Source organism: Mobula hypostoma, chromosome 1 (assembly GCF_963921235.1).
Source record: "Mobula hypostoma chromosome 1, sMobHyp1.1, whole genome shotgun sequence".
NCBI classification, from domain to species: domain Eukaryota; kingdom Metazoa; phylum Chordata; class Chondrichthyes; order Myliobatiformes; family Myliobatidae; genus Mobula; species Mobula hypostoma.
This window is the reverse complement of record NC_086097.1, coordinates 31,209,026-31,225,646: the sequence shown is the minus strand read 5'-3', so window position 1 is coordinate 31,225,646 and position 16,621 is coordinate 31,209,026. Positions and strand designations below refer to the sequence as shown.

The window sequence follows — 16,621 nt, the reverse complement described above, 5'->3', positions numbered from 1 at the left end:
GGTCAGACCGTAATGAGTTTGAATCTCATTCTAGGGGTAAGGTGTGTTACCATATATTTTCAGACAGAGCTCCGAATCAGAATCAGGTTTACTATCACTGAAATGAAATTTGTTGTTTTGAAGCAACAATACATTATATGAAAAATAACTAATTACAACAAGAATATGTAAAAATTACATTAAGAGTGCAAAGCAGTGAGGTAGTGTTCATGGATTCATGGTGCATTCAGAAATCTGATTCTGGAGGGGAAAAAGCTCTTCTTAAAAACATTGACTGTGTGTCTTCAGGCTCCTGTACCTCCTCCCTGATGGTAATAAAGACAAAAGGCATGGTCCTGGATGGTGAGGGTCCTTCACGATGGATGCTGCCTTCTTGGGGCATCACCTTTTGAAGATATCCTTGATGGCAGATGGCTCAAGTTCAAGTTTATTGTCATGCATACTGTCAAATGAAAGAACATTCCTCCTGACCAAATTGCACAACATAGTACATATAATTCACACACAACACGTAAAGTAATACTACCACAAATAAATTAACAAATAATAAAGTGCAGTAATGATATAAGTTAAAAAGTAAATAGTATAATGCCTCTGGCACTTAATATGTGATGAGACCTGGGCTGGTGGCAGGGAGTTAGGTCGTCTCACAGCCTCAGTGAGGAAGCTGTTTCCAGCCCTAAAAGTTCTTGTCTTAATGCAGTGATATCTCTTGCCTGATGGTAGGGGTTCAAAGAAATTATTGGACGGATGGGAAGGATCATTGATAATGCTAAGGGCTGTACATGCGCAGCATACTGTGTAAATATCTCTGAATAGTGGAGGAGAGACCACAGTGATCAATGGTTTTTCCGGTGGCTCAATCAAATTACAGCAAGAGAGGAGGCAACTCACAGTTCCACGAGTGAGATTTTAAAAAGGAGTGTCTATGGGCTTTTGGTGTTTTTCCAGTAGCTGAATCAAATCGAGAGCAAGAGAGGAGGCAACTCGACGAAGGGTCTCAGCCTGAAACGTCGACTGTACCTCTTCCTAGAGATGTTGCCTGGCCTGCTGCATTCACCAGCAACTTTGATGTGTGTTGCTGAGATTTTAAAAAGGAGCTTTTGCGAGCTTTCAGCATTTTCCAGCACACCAATCAAATATACATTACTAAGAACAAATAAACATAAGACAGGGACAAGTGGAGTGGCCATTGTGTGAGTGTACCATTGTTAGAGTGGGGAGTCTTTGGCTCATCAGGCGTCGATGAGAATAGGCTTGGGCAAGCTAAGTACCTGGTAATGTTCTTATTCATTCTTTGTCTGTTAGTGCAGTGAGGATGATTCCAGGGGCTATGTTGTGTTCTTTGTGGAGATGTGGGATAATCACATCTGCACCAGGTGCACTGAGCTGTAGCTCCTCAGAGAATGTGTTAAGGAAATGGAGCTGCATCTTGATGGTCTTCAGCTCATGCGGGAAACTGAGGAGGGGATAGATAGGAGTTACAGGGAGGTATTCACCCCTAGGTTGCAGGAGGCAGGTATCTTGAGTGACTGTAAGCAGAGGGAAAGCAGCTAGTATGGTGTACCCCTGTGGCCATTCCTTTCAAGAATCGGTATGCCATTTTGGATACTATTGTGGGGGGTGGGGAGCCACCCAGAGGGAAGCTGCAGCAATCAGGTCTCTGGCACTGAGTCTGGCGTAGTGGCTCAGAAGGCACAGGGGGAGAAGAGGACTGCAGAAGTGATAAGGGATTCCATAGTTAGAGGAGAAGACGCTAGCTTCTGTGGACGTGATAGAGACACCCGGATGGTATATTGGCTTCCAGGTGCAGGGTCAGTAACATCTTGGATGGGTCCATGACATTCTAAAGGGGGAGGGAGATAATCCAAAAGTCTTGGTACATGTGGGCGTTAATGACATGGGTAGGAAAAGGGAGGAGGTCCTGAAGAGAGAATTTAGGGAACTCAGTAGAAAACTGAAAAGCAGGACCTCCAGGGTAGTATTCTCCAGATTGCTGCTTATTTCACGCAACACTGAGGGTAAGAATAGAATGATTTGGCATATAAGTGCACGACTGTGGAACTGGTGCTGGAGCAGGGTTTCAGATTTCTGGATCATTGGTATCTCTTCTGGGAAAGGTATGACTTGTACAAAAAAGACAGGTTACACCTGAACCCAAAGGAGGCCAGAATCCTTATGGACAGGTTTGCTTAGAGCTATTGGGGAGGGTTTAAACTAATTTGGCAGGGGGATGAAACTGAGTAATGGGGCTGAGGATGGGCCAGTTGGTATACAGGCAGAGGCGATGTATAGTGAGACTGTCAGGAAGGACAGGCAGGAGATGAGATGCAGTGTAACGAACAAAATTGAAAAGGGTGATGACTACAGGACTGAAGATGCTATCTTTTCCTTAAGGGAGAATCTTGCCTGTCAAATATTCCTGGATTTCAGTGCTTTAAAAGGGATAAGGAGGGTGGAAAAAGGGGAGGAGGGGTGGCATTACTGGTCAGGGATACTATTACAGCTACAGAAAGGGTGGGTAATGTAGCAGGATCCTCTTTTGAGTCAATATGAGTGGAAGTCAGGAACAGGAAGGGAGCAGTTACTCTATTGGGGGTATTCTATAGGCCCCCTGGTAGCAGCAGAGATACAGGGGAGCAGATTGGGAGGCAGATTTTGGAAAGGTGCAAAAATAACAGGGTTGTTATCATGGGTGACTTTAACTTCCCTAATATTGATTGGCACCTGATGAGTTCCAAGGGTTTAGATGGGGCAGAGTTTGTTAAGTGTGTCCAGGACGGATTCCTGTCACAGTATGTGGACAGGCCGACCAGGGGGAATACCATACTAGTTCTAGTACTAGGTAATGAACTGGGTCAGGTCACAGATCTCTCAGTGGGTGAGCATCTGGGGGACAGTGACCACCGCTCCCTGGCCTTTAGCATTATCATGGAAAAGGATAGAATCAGAGAGCACAGGAAAATTTTTAATTGGGGAAAGGCAAATTATGAGGCTATAAGGCTAGAACTTGCAGATGTGAATTGGGATGATGTTTTTGCAGGGAAATGTACTATGGACATGTGGTCGATGTTTAGAGATCTCTTGCAGGATGTTAGGGATAAATTTGTCCCGGTAAGGAAGATAAAGAATGGTAGGGTGAAGGAACCATGGGTGACAAGTGAGGTGGAAAATCTAGTCAGGTGGAAGAAGGCAGCATACTTGAGGTTTAGGAAGCAAGGATCAGATGGGTCTATTGAGGAATATAGGGAAGCAAGAAAGGAGCTTAAGAAGGGGCTGAGAAGAACAAGAAGGAGGCATGAGAAGGCCTTGGCAAGTAGGGTAAAGGAAAACCCCAAAGCATTCTTCAATTATGTGAAGAAAAAAACGATGACAGGAGTGAAGGTAGGACCGATTAGAGATAAAAGTGGGAAGATGAGCCTGGAGGCTGTGGAAGTGAGCGAGGTCCTCAGTGAATACTTCTCTTCGGTATTCACCAATGAGAGGGAACTTGATGATGGTGAGGACAATATGAGTGAGGTTGATGTTCTGGAGCATGTTGATATTAAGGGAGAGGAGGTGTTGGAGTTGTTAAAATACATTAGGACAGATAAGTCCCCGGGGCCTGATGGAATATTCCCCAGGCTGCTCCACGAGGCGAGAGAAGAGATTGCTGAGCCTCTGGCTAGGATCTTTATGTCCTCGTTGTCCACGGGAATGGTACCGGAGGATTGGAGGGAGGCGAATGTTGTCCCCTTGTTCAAAAAAGGTAGTAGGGATAGTCCGGGTAATTATAGACCAGTGAGTCTTGCGTCTGTGGTGGGAAAGTTGTTGGAAAAGATTCTTGGAGATAGGGTATATAGGCATTTAGAGAATCATGGTCTGATCAGGGACAGTCAGCATGGCTTTGTGAAGGGCAGATCGTGTCTAACAAGCCTGATAGAGTTCTTTGAGGAGGTGACCAGGCATATAGATGAGGGTAGTGCAGTGGATGTGATCTATATGGATTTTAGTAAGGCATTTGACAAGGTTCCACACGGTAGGCTTATTCAGAAAGTTAGAAGGCATGGGATCCAGGGAAGTTTGGCCAGGTGGATTCAGAATTGGCTTGCCTGCAGAAGGCAGAGGGTGGTGGTGGAGGGAGTACATTCAGATTGGAGGATTGTGACTAGTGGTGTCCCACAAGGATCTGTTCTGGGACCTCTACTTTTCGTGATTTTTATTAACGACCTGGATGTGGGGGTAGAAGGTTGGGTTGGCAAGTTTGCAGACGACACAAAGGTTGGTGGTGTTGTAGATAGTGTAGAGGATTGTCAAAGATTGCAGAGAGACATTGATAGGATGCAGAAATGGGCTGAGAACTGGCAGATGGAGTTCAACCTGGAGAAGTGTGAGTTGGTACACTTTGGAAGGACAAACTCCAAGGCAGAGTACAAAGTAAATGGCAGGATACTTGGCAGTGTGGAGGAACAGAGGGATCTCGGGGTACATGTCCACAGATCCCTGAAAGTTGCCTCACAGGTGGATAGGGTAGTTAAGAAAGCTTATGGGGTGTTAGCTTTCATAAGTTGAGGGATAGAGTTTAAGAGTTGCGATGTAATAATGCAGCTCTATAAAACTCTGGTTAGGCCACACTTGGAGTACTGTGTCCAGTTCTGGTCACCTCACTAAAGGAAGGATGTGGAAGCATTGGAATGGGTACAGAGGAGATTTACCAGGATGCTGCCTGGTTTAGAGAGTATGCATTATGATCAGAGATTAAGGGAGCTAGGGCTTTACTCTTTGGAGAGAAGGAGGATGAGAGGAGACATGATAGAGGTGTACAAGATAATAAGAGGAATAGATAGAGTGGATAGCCAGCGCCTCTTCCCCAGGGCACCACTGCTCAATACAAGAGGACATGGCTTTAAGGTAAGGGGTGGGAAGTTCAAGGGGGATATTAGAGGAAGGTTTTTTACTGAGAGAGTGGTTGGTGCATGGAATGCACTGCCTGAGTCAGTGGTGGAGGCAGATACACTAGTGAAGTTTAAGAGACTACTAGGCAGGTATATGGAGGAATTTAAGGTGGGGGCTTATATGGGAGGCAGGGTTGGAGGGTCGGCACAACATTGTGGGCCGAAGGGCCTGTACTGTGATGTACTATTCTATGTTCTATGTTCTATAAATCTGTTGGAATTCTTTGAAGAAGTAACAAACAGATTGACAAAGCATTTGTGTACTTAGATTTTTAGGAGGCCTGTGACAAGGTGTTGCACATGAGGCTGCTTAGCAAAATAAGAGCCCATGGTATTATAAGAAAGAAACGTGGATAGAATATTGGCTGATTCGCAGGAGACAAAGATGGAATTGAAGGGAACCTTTCCTGATTGGTTGCTGGTGACTAGTGGTGTTCCACTGACTTTTTATATATTGTATGTCAGTGATTTGGATGACGGAATTATTGGTTTTGTTGCCAAGTCTGCAGACAAATGACAAGGTGGAAGGGCAGCTAGTGTTAAGGAAGCAGGGAGCTTATAGAAGAACCTAGATAAATTAGGAGAATGGGCAAAGAAGTGACAGATGGAATACAGTGTCAGGAAGTGTATGGTTATGAACTTTGGTAGAACGAACAAAAGCATAGACTATTTTCTAACTGGGGAGAAAATTCCAAAATCCTTGGTGCAAAGGGATTGGGAGTCCTTATGCAGGACTCCCTCAAGGTTAACTTGAAGTTTGAGTCAGTAGCAAGGAAGGGAAATGCAACGTTAGCATTCATTTTGAGAGGACTAGAATATCAAAACAAGAATGTAATGCTGAGGCTTTATAAGGCATTGGTGAGACCTCATTTGAGAGTATTGTGAGCAGTTTTGGGCCCCTTAGCTAAGAAAGGATGTGCTTACATTGGAGAGAGTTCAAAGAAGGTTTATAAAAATGATTTTAGTAATGAAGAATTTATCATGTGAGGAGCGTTTGATGGCTCTGGGCCTGTATTCACTGGAGTTTAGAGCAATGAGGCGGATCTCAGTGAAACATATCGAATGTTCAATGGCCAAGATAGGGTGGATGTAGAGAGCATGTTTTTGTAGTGGGGGAGTCTTTAAGTCCAAAGAACACAGCCTCAGAATAGAGGGATGTCCATTTCGAATGGAGATGAGGAGGAATTCCTTCAGCCAGAGGGGGGCAGATCTAGAATTTATTGCCACAGGCAGCTGTGGAGGCCAGGTCATTGGGTGTTTTTAAGATGGAGGTTGATAGTTTCTTGATAAGTCAGGGTGTGAAAGATTACTGGGAGAAGGCAGGAGGATGGGGTTAGGAGGGAAGTAGCCTTGATCAAATGGTGGAGCAAACTTCATGGACTGAATTACCTAATTCTGCTCCTATGTCTTCTCTTATGTTATTATGGTCTTATGATCCTTTCTGCAGTCCTCGCGATCCTCGCAATCCTTTGTAGCGACTTGCGGTCCGATGACTTGCAATTGTTGTATCAGACAATGATGCAGCCAGTCAGAATCAAATTCAGGTTTAATATCACCAGCATACATTGAGAAATTTGTTAACTTTGCGGCAGCTGTACAATGCAATACGTAATAATAGAAAAAAATGTGAATTACGAAGTATGTGTGTGTGTGTGTGTGTGTGTATACACATATATATATAAAATATTGAAATTAAATAAGTGCAAAAATAAATATTAAAAAGTAGTGAGGTAGCATTCATGGGTTCAATGATCATTCAGAAATCGTATGGTAGAGGGGAAGATGCTGTTTCTGAATCTTTGAGTGCATGCCTCCTTCCTGAAGGTAGCAGTGGCTCTTTGAAGATACTACAGAGGCTAGTGCCCATGATGGAGCTGACTAATCTTACAATTCTCTGCAGCTTACTTTGATCTTGTGCAGTAGCCCCCCCCCCACCCCTAATACCAGAAGATGATGCAGCCATGGTACATCTGCAGAAGTTTGTGAGTGTTTTGGTAACATACAAAATCTCCTCAAACTCCTAATAAAATATAGCCGCTGTCTTGCTGCCTTTATAGCTACGTCAATATGTTGGGTCCAGGTTAGGTCTTAGGAGATATTGCCACCCAAGAACTTAGAATTGCTCACTCTTTCCACTTCTGATCCCTCTGAGGACTGGTGTAAGTTCCCTTGTCTTATCTTTTCTGAGTCCACAATCAGTTCTTTGGTCCTACTGATATTGAGTACAAGGAGTACAGGAGGAATGGAAACATGCTAGCCCTTATTGACATCAATGGATCTGGGGTTAAGGGGGTGAACAGTTTTAAGTTCCTCAGCATAAACATTACCGAGGATCTCACATGGTCTGTACATACCAGCTGTGTGGTAAAAAAGGCACAACACCTCTTTCACCTCAGACAGTTGAAGAAGTTTGGTATGGGCCGCCAAATCCTAAGAACTTTCTAGATTATGAAGACATGCAATGCTCTTTTATTGTCATTTAGTAATGCATGCATTAAGAAGTGATACAATATTTCCTCCGGTGTGATATCACAAAACACAGGACAGACCAAGACTGAAAAAAACTAACAAAACCACATAATTATAACATATAGTTACAGCAGTGCAACAATACCATAACTTGATGAAGAAGTCCATGAGCACAGTAAAAGTTCAAAGTCTCTCAAATGTCCCACATGTCACGCAGACGGGAGAAGGAAGAAAAACTCTCCCTGCCATACCCGATCACAGTCCGACTCTGAGTCATCCGAAAACTTTGAGCTCTGATCAGCTCTCCGACACCGAGTACTGAGCCCCATCTCTATCCGAACGATTCGACCTCCATCTCAGTCGCCAACAGCAGGCAAAGCTGGGGATTTTGAAGCCTTCCCTCCGAAAGATTCCCGACCGCGCAGTAACGACAGCAGCGAACGAGCATTTCAGAAATTTTTGCAGATGTTCCTCTGCGCTTTCACATCCATCTCCATCAAATCAGAATTGTCCACAGCCCCTATTTAACAGATATGATATCATTTTTCACCGGAGGGCTGCGCATGTGCGGCGCACTGCTTCTCTCTCCTCTACAGGGGCACGATTGAGAGCATCCTGACTGGCTGCATCACTGCCTGGTATGGGAACTGCACTTCCCTCAATCGCAAGACTCTACAGAGAGTGGTATGGACAGCCCAGCGCATCTGTAGATGTGAACTCCCCACTATTCAGGACATTTACAAAGACAGGTGTGTAAAAAGGGCCTGGAGGATCATTGGGGACCTAAGTCACCCCAACCACAAACTGTTCCAGCTGCTACCATTCGGGAAATGGTATTGCAGCATAAAAGCCAGGACCAACAGGCTCCAGGACAGCTTCATCCACCAGGCCATCAGACTGCTTAGGCAACTATATTTCTATGTTATATTGATTGTTCTGTTGTGCATACTATTTATTATAAATTACTATAAATTGCACTTTGCACATTTAGATGGAGATGTAATGTAAAGATTTTTACTCCTCATGTATGTGAAGGATGTAAGAAATAAAGTCAATTCAATTCAAGGTTGTTGCTGCAACATCACTCAACTAGCTGGTATATCTCACTCCTGTTCACCCTCTTGAGATTCTGCTAACAAAGCTTTTATCATCAGCAAATTTATGGATGGAATTTGAGCTGTGCCTAGCATCAGAGTCGTGGGTGTAGAGAGAGCAGAGCAGCAGGCTAAGTACACATCCCTGAGATGCACCAGTATTGATCAGCGAGGTTGAGATGTTATTACCAATCCATACAGATTGTGATTTTTCGGTTAGGAGGTCGAGAATCCAGTTGCAGAGGGAGATACAGAGGCCCAGGTTCTGGAGTTTTTTGATCAGAGCTATAGGAATGATGGTGTTAAAATCTGAGCTGTAGTCAATAAGCAGCATCCTGACATAAGTATTTATATTTTATTGTCCAGTGATCCAAGGCTGCGTGGAGACCTAATGAGATCATGTCTGCCATAGACCTAATGTGGCAATAGCCAAACTGGGTCCAGGTCCTTGTTGAGGCAGGAATTGATTCTAGCCATGACCAATCTCTCAAAGCACTTCATCGCCGTAGATGTAAGTGCTATTGGATGATAGTCATTAAGGTACCTCACCCTGCTCTTCCTGTGCAATAGTATGATTATTGGCCTTTTGAAGCAGGTCAGAACTTTTGAATGGTTAAAAATCTGACATTGTGTACAGGATACTCTTGATGGTGCTCCTGTAAAGATTGGTTAGAATGGGAGGCCGGGAGTCTTGCTACAATCTACATTCCTTGGAGTTGAAAAGAATGAGGAGAATAACCATTTAACCTGAGATTCTAAGCGGGCTTCTAAGGGCAGATGTTTTCACCCATGGGAAATCTTCAACAAAGGGACAGAGTTAGTAGATAAGGGGTCAACTGTTTAAAACAGAGATTCATAGGAATTCATTGTCACAGATCATGGCCCATCTCGGGACTTCTCTTCCCCAGAGGGTTATGAAGGTCAAATTATTGGGAGTTTTTACAGAAGAGGTCGAAAGATCGGGGCTGTCGGGAACTGGCACAGAAAAAAAGAGTCTGGGGCCGATCACTGTGATCATATTGGATGGCAAGAAAAGCAGAATATTAAAGTCCATAAAACAGGAACTGCATTAGGCCATTTGGGCCATTGAGTCTGCTCTGCCATTCCGTCATTGTTCCTGCCTTTTCCCATCTTCTCCCTGTGACCTTTGACACCCTTATTAATCAAGAATCCTTCAACCTATGTTTTAAATTTACCTAATGCAATGAATTTCACAGATTCAACATCCTCTGGCTAACAAAATTCCCTCATCATCCGCCGACAGATACCGAACCACGAAGCATGCAGGGGTGCAGCGGTAGCCGGGAGGCACAGAGCACATCTTTATGAAAAAAGCCGAAGTAAACATGCTAATTAATTAGGTGCCACCCAGCACGTAATTGTCGGCCCAGATCAGTGCTGATTTCCGATTGCATCATTGCTGATCTGGGCCAACAATTAGCATGTTTATTTCAGCTTTATTCTTAAAGATGTGCTGTGTGTCTCCCGGCTACTGCTGCATTCTCTGCGAATTGCGGGGTGGTGGGACACTGGGATGTCATCTTGTCGTCTGTTTCCATTAGAGCAGGCAGCTCATCTTCTCCTATGACTGCCTGCCTCGATGTCGAAGGTCGAGGTTCGTCGTCTGCTGTGGCTGATGTGGTAGGCTTGCTTGACTGCTGAGCCTCACACATTTTTCTCATACAGTTCTTTGTAAGGACTCAAACCATCCTGCAAATATCCCCTAGACCTACGTACCCTTTCAAAATTAAAGTCATACTTTATCATTGCAGCGAAAATCTCATGCAGTTGCTTCACGTTCAGTTCCTGGACAACTTCACTTTCGGTCCGTTCGCTACTGCATTCGGTTTCGATTGTTATCCTTTCCTCTTGCAATTGCATCAGCTCTTCATCTGTCAGTTCTTGGTCATGGGATGCCAAAACCTCTTCAATGTCATGTTCGTCAGCTTCCACAAGCCAAACTCACGTTTTCCTTACTTCGTTCACCACGATCGAAACGCTTAATTATGTCTAGTTTTAAGCTAAGTGTAACAGCCTTATGAGCTCTTTTAGGTTTTTCCAATACCTTAGAACTCATCTTGCAAACGGCTGCTCACAGGCACGTGTTAAAGCAATGCCGTTCCGAATCCGGGGGAGAGTGGCTGCTTGGGGCGTGCGCTGCCTTTTATCGTGCGCTGATTTTTTCGCGCGCTGATTTTTTTTCGTAACAGCGAAAACACCTTCTGTTAGTGAAAACAGGGTACTAATGTAGGTCTTTTGTAACAGTGAGGTTTTGTAAAGCAAACGTTCGAAAAGCGGGGGACACCTGTATTTGCAAGATGCACTAAGCAGTCTGTCAAAGGCTTCAACGTCACCTCTCACTCGAAGTAGATGGGCAGGAACTGCATGGGAGGATCACCATTTGCAGATTGTCCCTCAAAATGTGCATCATCCTGACTGTGGAGCTATGTGACTATGTCCCTTTGTGGCAACGCTGGGCGCTCCTTCAATGGGAGAGCTTATCTAGGAAATTTAGGTCTCTGTAACATTGGCCTTGTCAGCAATGACTGAATACTATGTGACTTAACAATACTTTCTGTCACTGAAATACTTACAAAAATCGTATCCATCTTTTTCTCAGAAGTGCTATAGTTAGAGAGGTGGTGGTGGGCACTGTACTTGTAAAGAAGCAAGGCACTGAACAGAGTAGAAATGCTGCCATTGCAGATTCCTGTGTTCTTATTTTCTGCTCCATTTAATGTCTTTATTGTATTTTGATGGCTTTATGCCAAAGTTACCATGGTTGTTTCTATGGTAACAGACTCGAGAACCAAGTCAGAGTGTTTCAAGGGTGAAGAAATCTGCATGGTTTCTTTGGGGGGCGATGAATTGGAAAGGTGTGATGAAGGAGGCCTTCATTTCTATTCCCTGTCCCCTGTTAGAACACAACACAGAACGGTACTGAAATGTTTGATGAAGCAGCTAATTTGAACTGAGTTATTGGAGGAGGTTCAACCTATAATCTAAAGAATGGAGAGGGTGGATAGGGAGAAGCCTGTGTGGAACAAGTGGGGATTTTATGGTTTCGCTGTATGTTGGTAGAACTTAAAGCAGCAGCAGTAACCTACACGTAGAATTTTGGCCTGAGCTCATCTTTTAGAGTCATAAAACAATATAGTAAAAATACAGTCCATTCAGCCTAACCAATCTAAGCTGACCGTGGTGCCCACCCAGCTAGTCCCTGTTTTCTGCATTTAGCTCATATCCCTCTAAGCCCTGGCCTTTCATGTACCTGTCAAGTGCTTCTCAAATGATACTATTGTATCTGCCTCAAGCATTTCAACTGGCAGCTTGTTTCATAACTCTTCTGAAAGTACAAGAAGATAATTGAACATTCATCAAAATGAAATTGAGAGCATCTTTAAAAGAAAATGAAGGCCTGCTAAGTCCTGGCCTGAAACATTGATTTTTTTTTCCTGCTCCATAGATGCTACCTGACCTGCTGTGTTCCTCCAGCGTTTTTTGTGTGTTGCTCAGATGTTTAAAACGTTTTTTTAAGCATGTTTATATGTTCTTAAAATTTTCTTCCAGGTGAATGTCTACGTATTGGGAAAGACCTTTCTTCTACTGGCCAGAGAGCTCTGCATCAATGCTCCAGCAATAGGTTTGTAAGCCATGATTCTTTTCACTAATGTATGAGTGCACTGCTGATTTGTTTTTAAGCTAAGTATGTTAGCAAAGGTGACTTGCTTTATACACGTATGGAGGACTGAACCTGTGTGCTGTGTCTGAGAAAACCAGATGGGGAAAGGGCTGTTCTCTCTATGCTGAGACAGTGTAAGCTGAAATTGAATCAAACGCGGGAATTAAAATACTGTCTGCTGCTTCCCGAGAAATCCTTTTAACAGAACTGTGACAATGTACCAAGCAGCTAGCCCACTGTAAGGTAAGCTTGTGGTGTGCTAGAAGAACATAGAACACTACAGCATAATACAGGCCCTTTGGCCCACAATATTGTGCCGACCTTTTGGACTATTCTGAAATCAATCTAGCTCTTCCTCCCTACGTAGCCCTCTATTTTTCTATCATCCCCAGGCCTATCGAAGTGTCTGTTAAATGTCCCTAAGGTATCTACCTCTACCACCACTGTAGCACTCACCACTCTCTGTGTATATGTTTAAAAAAAACTACTTCTGACATCCCCCCCTATGCTTTCCTCCAGCCACCTTTAAATTATGCTCTTTTGTATTAGCTGTTTCCACTCCAGGAAAAACTCTATGGTTGTCCACTCTATTTGTACTGTTATCATCCTGTATACTTCTATAAAGTCACCTCTCTTCCTCATCCTCTCCAAAGAGAAAAGCACTAGCTGACTCAATTCTGTTGTGATATGCTGTCTAATCAAGGAGGCATCCTGGTAAATCTCTTCTGCACCCTCTCTCTAAAGAGTGTGAGGGAAATAGATGAGAGGAAGGGTCAGTTATCTTCGCCTTGGAGGACCTGAGAAGATGGAACTATATGCAAGTAAAGGTCAATAGTCTGGTGAAGATTCTTGGTTGAATGTAAAACCAAAGTCCTAATTGCGTGAGAAACAAATACTGTAATTTGAAACTAAACACCGGTTTGGCTGCAGTTGGAGTATAGTGTACAGTTTTGGTCACCACACAGAAAGAAGGACTTGATTATGCAAGGGAGGGTGCAGAAAAAAAATTCACAAGGATGTTGCTAACATTGGAGGCTTGAGTTATGAGGAAAGGCTGGATCTTTATTCCCTGGAGTGTAGCTGGCTGAGTGGTGACTCCAGTACTATGGATATACTTCCTTTTTCTGGGTATCAGTTATCTATAGCTCTGTTGTATCGCCATCCACCTGGTCTATACATTTCTTTCTCCATTTCCTTTCTCTCTCTGCCCCTCTACTCAGTGTGCAGTATCATTCTTGCTTGTGCTTCTGTCATCCATCAACCTTGCCAGGAGCATTACATGTTTTGTTTGTAGTTTGTACCTGGAAGATGTTGGAGGAGGAGGGCTAAGCTGAATACTCACTGTTGAAAGTGATTTGTCTCTCTTTCTTGCTGTCTCGATTCTGACAATTGAATTAATGCTGTCTGCAGTATCAGATCCTAATGTCACCACCCACCAAGCTGTGTAAATTCTCAGGCATACATGTCCAACTTTGGACCTCACCATCCTTCTCAGTTTGATGCTACCTTGGTTGGGCTGTGATTCCACAGTACACATCTTCTGCAGTAGCATAATCTGCTCCTTGGTTAACATTATGTGGAAGATCCTGTTTGGTTCCTTCTTTTTAGAAACAAAGATTAGCTATTTTTTGTCACATTTCATTGAAACACAGAGTGAAACGCGCCGTTTCCGCCAACGGCCAGCACAGTCCAAGGATGTGCTGGGGGCAGCCAGCAAGTGTCGTCATGCTTCTTGCACCAACCTAGCATGATGACAACTTACTAACCCTGACCATAACTGTACACCTTTCGAATGCAGGAGGAAAGCAGAGCACCCAGGGGGAATGTCATTGGGAGAATGTGCAAACTCCTTACAGACAGCACCGGGAATTGAACCCCGATTGGTGATAGCTAGTGCTGCAAGCAGTAGGTTAACCACTTCCTTTCTCCCCTCCTGATTCACCAAGGGACTGCTGAGAGCCAGTGCTATCTCAGTTGCTGTTCAACTGAAGTTAAGTAACAGCAGAGATTAGGAAATTGTGCACATCCTTTGGTTTGTCTGCTGAATATGAGACTAATCCACTCAAGTCCCACTAAGGCAGCATGTAACCTAGCGATTTGTGCAATGCTGCACAGCTCCAGTGATTGGGGTTCAATCCCCGCCATTGTCTGTCAGAAGTTTGTACGTTCTCCCTGTGACTGTGTGGACTTCCTCAGCTCCCGTTTTCTCCCACTTTGCAAAGACGTAAGAATTAGTAGGTTAATTGGTCACATGGGTGTAATTAGGTGGCACGGGCTCTTTGGTCCGGAAGGCCCTGTTGCTGTGCTGTATTTCTAAATTAAAAGTTAAACATGTGTCACGTGTGTTGGCTGGTTTATGTATCTGCTAAATACTAAAAAGGTGTTGATCACCACATGGCTCTTTAATGGAGAATGTGTAGACGGTGCACTCTATCATTAAACATGTAAATGGTTAGATCAGCATTATTTATCACATGTACATTGAAGCATACAGTGAAATGTGCCATTGGTATCATTGACCAACATAGTCAAGGATGTACTGGGGGCAGCCCGTAAATATCGCCATGCTTCTGGCACCAACATGGCATGGCCACAATTTACTAATCCTAACCTGTGCGTCTTTGAAATGTCGGAGGAATCCCAGGTGGCATGGGAAGAACACTTAAAGGCTGTGGCGTGAACTGTAACACGATCAGTGATTGTTCGTGCTAGAAATCAATTGTACTAATTGCTACCCTGCTGCGCTGTGTGTGGTTCTCACTACTTCAGTGTTTAAATGGTCCACTTTCCAGGAGTGCAAGACATAAACTAAACCTGATGCCATCTCAGTGTGTTTAATGTTGAAAAATCTCATGTGTTGAAGCTTGGAGAGTAATGATAAAATAAGTCAAAGTCAGCATGGTTTCTGTAAAGGGAAATCTGCCTGACAAATCTGTTCTTTGAGGAAGTAACAAGCAGGGTGGACAAAGGAGAGAGTGGATGTCATTTATTTGGATTTTCAGAAGCTGTTTGATGAGGTGTCACACATGAGGCTGCTTAACAAGATAAAATCCTATGGCATTACAGTAAAGGTACTGGCAGGGACAGCAGAATGGCTGACAGGCAGGAGGCAGTGAGTGGGAATAAAAGGGGCCTTTTCTGTTTGGCTGCTGATGACTAGTGATGTTCCTCAAGGGTCAGTATTGGGACCACTGGTTTTCACATTGTTTGTCAGTGATTTAGATAATGGAGTTGATGGCCTTGTGGCAAAGTTGTGGATGATATGAAGATAGGTGGAGCGGTAGGTAGTGCTGAGGAAGCAATACGATTACAGCAGGTCTTGGACAAATTGGAAGAATGGGTAAAAAAGAAGTGGCAGACGGTATACAGTGTTAGGAAATATATGATAATGCATTTTGGTAAAAGGAACAATAGTGTGGACTATTATCTAAATAGGGAGAAGGTTCAAACATCAGAGATGCAGAGAGACTTAGGAGTCCTCATGCAAGATTCCCAGAAGGTTAATTTACAAGTCGAGTCTGTGGTAAAGAAGGCAAATGCAATGTTGGCATTTATTTCAAGGAGAATAGAATATAAAAGCAAGGAGATAATGCTGAGGCTTTATAAGACACTAGTCAGGCTGCACTTGGAGTATTGTCAACAGTTTTGGGTCCCATATCTCAGAAAGGATGTGTTGTCATTGGAAAGAGTCCAGAGGAGGTTCACGAGGATGATTCCGGGAACGAAGGGTTTAGTACATAAGGAGGTTTTGGCAGCTTTGGGCCTGTACTCACTGGAATTTAGAAGAATGTGGGAGGATCTCATTGAAAACTACCGAATGTTGAAGGACTAGATAGGGGTGGATGTGGAGAGGATAATTCCGATGTTGGGGGTAATCCAGAACTAGAGGGCATGGCCTCAAAATTAAGGGGCAACCCTTTAGAACAGAGGTAAGGAGGAATTTGCTTAGCCAGAATGTAGTAAATCTGTGGAATGCTTTCACAGGCTTCGGTGGAGGCCATGTTCGTGCATTTATTTAAGGCAAAAGTTGATTGTTTCCTGATTGGTCAGGGCATCAAAGGATATGGTGACAAGATATGTTGAATGGGATCCGGTATCAGCTATGCCGGAATGGCGGAGCAGACTCGAATGGCTGGATGGCCTAATTCTGCTCCTGTGTCTTAATGGTCTTATGGTCTAAGGAATCCCAGTAATACAATGTGCAGTTTATATGATCAAACATGGGCAGATGTGACTGACTTCGATGGGATTCTCAGGAGGCATGGATGAGTTGGGCTGAAAGGACCTGTTTGTCTGCTTTGTGACTATAACTCTGTAAAGGAATTCCATAGTTTTGGGTTGATGGTGTATTTTTTCCAGGTAGAAATATAAAATACGAAAGTGCACTGGTGTAAGGTGAGGGGTAAAGGTTTAAAGAGGTTTACGAAGCAATTTTTTTCAAC

The 16,621-nt window shown here is 43.8% G+C and overlaps 1 protein-coding gene across 2 annotated transcripts in view; it reads left to right on the top strand.

Moving 5' to 3' along the window:
- Positions 1–16,621, top strand: part of brf1b (BRF1 RNA polymerase III transcription initiation factor subunit b) — a 459,400-nt gene that overhangs the window by 217,139 nt on the left and 225,640 nt on the right. For both annotated transcript variants that reach the window (XM_063045501.1, XM_063045512.1), the window contains one exon: positions 12,068–12,140. In XM_063045501.1, the coding sequence (XP_062901571.1) occupies positions 12,068–12,140 (73 nt within the window). The remainder of the gene's footprint in view (positions 1–12,067; positions 12,141–16,621) is intronic.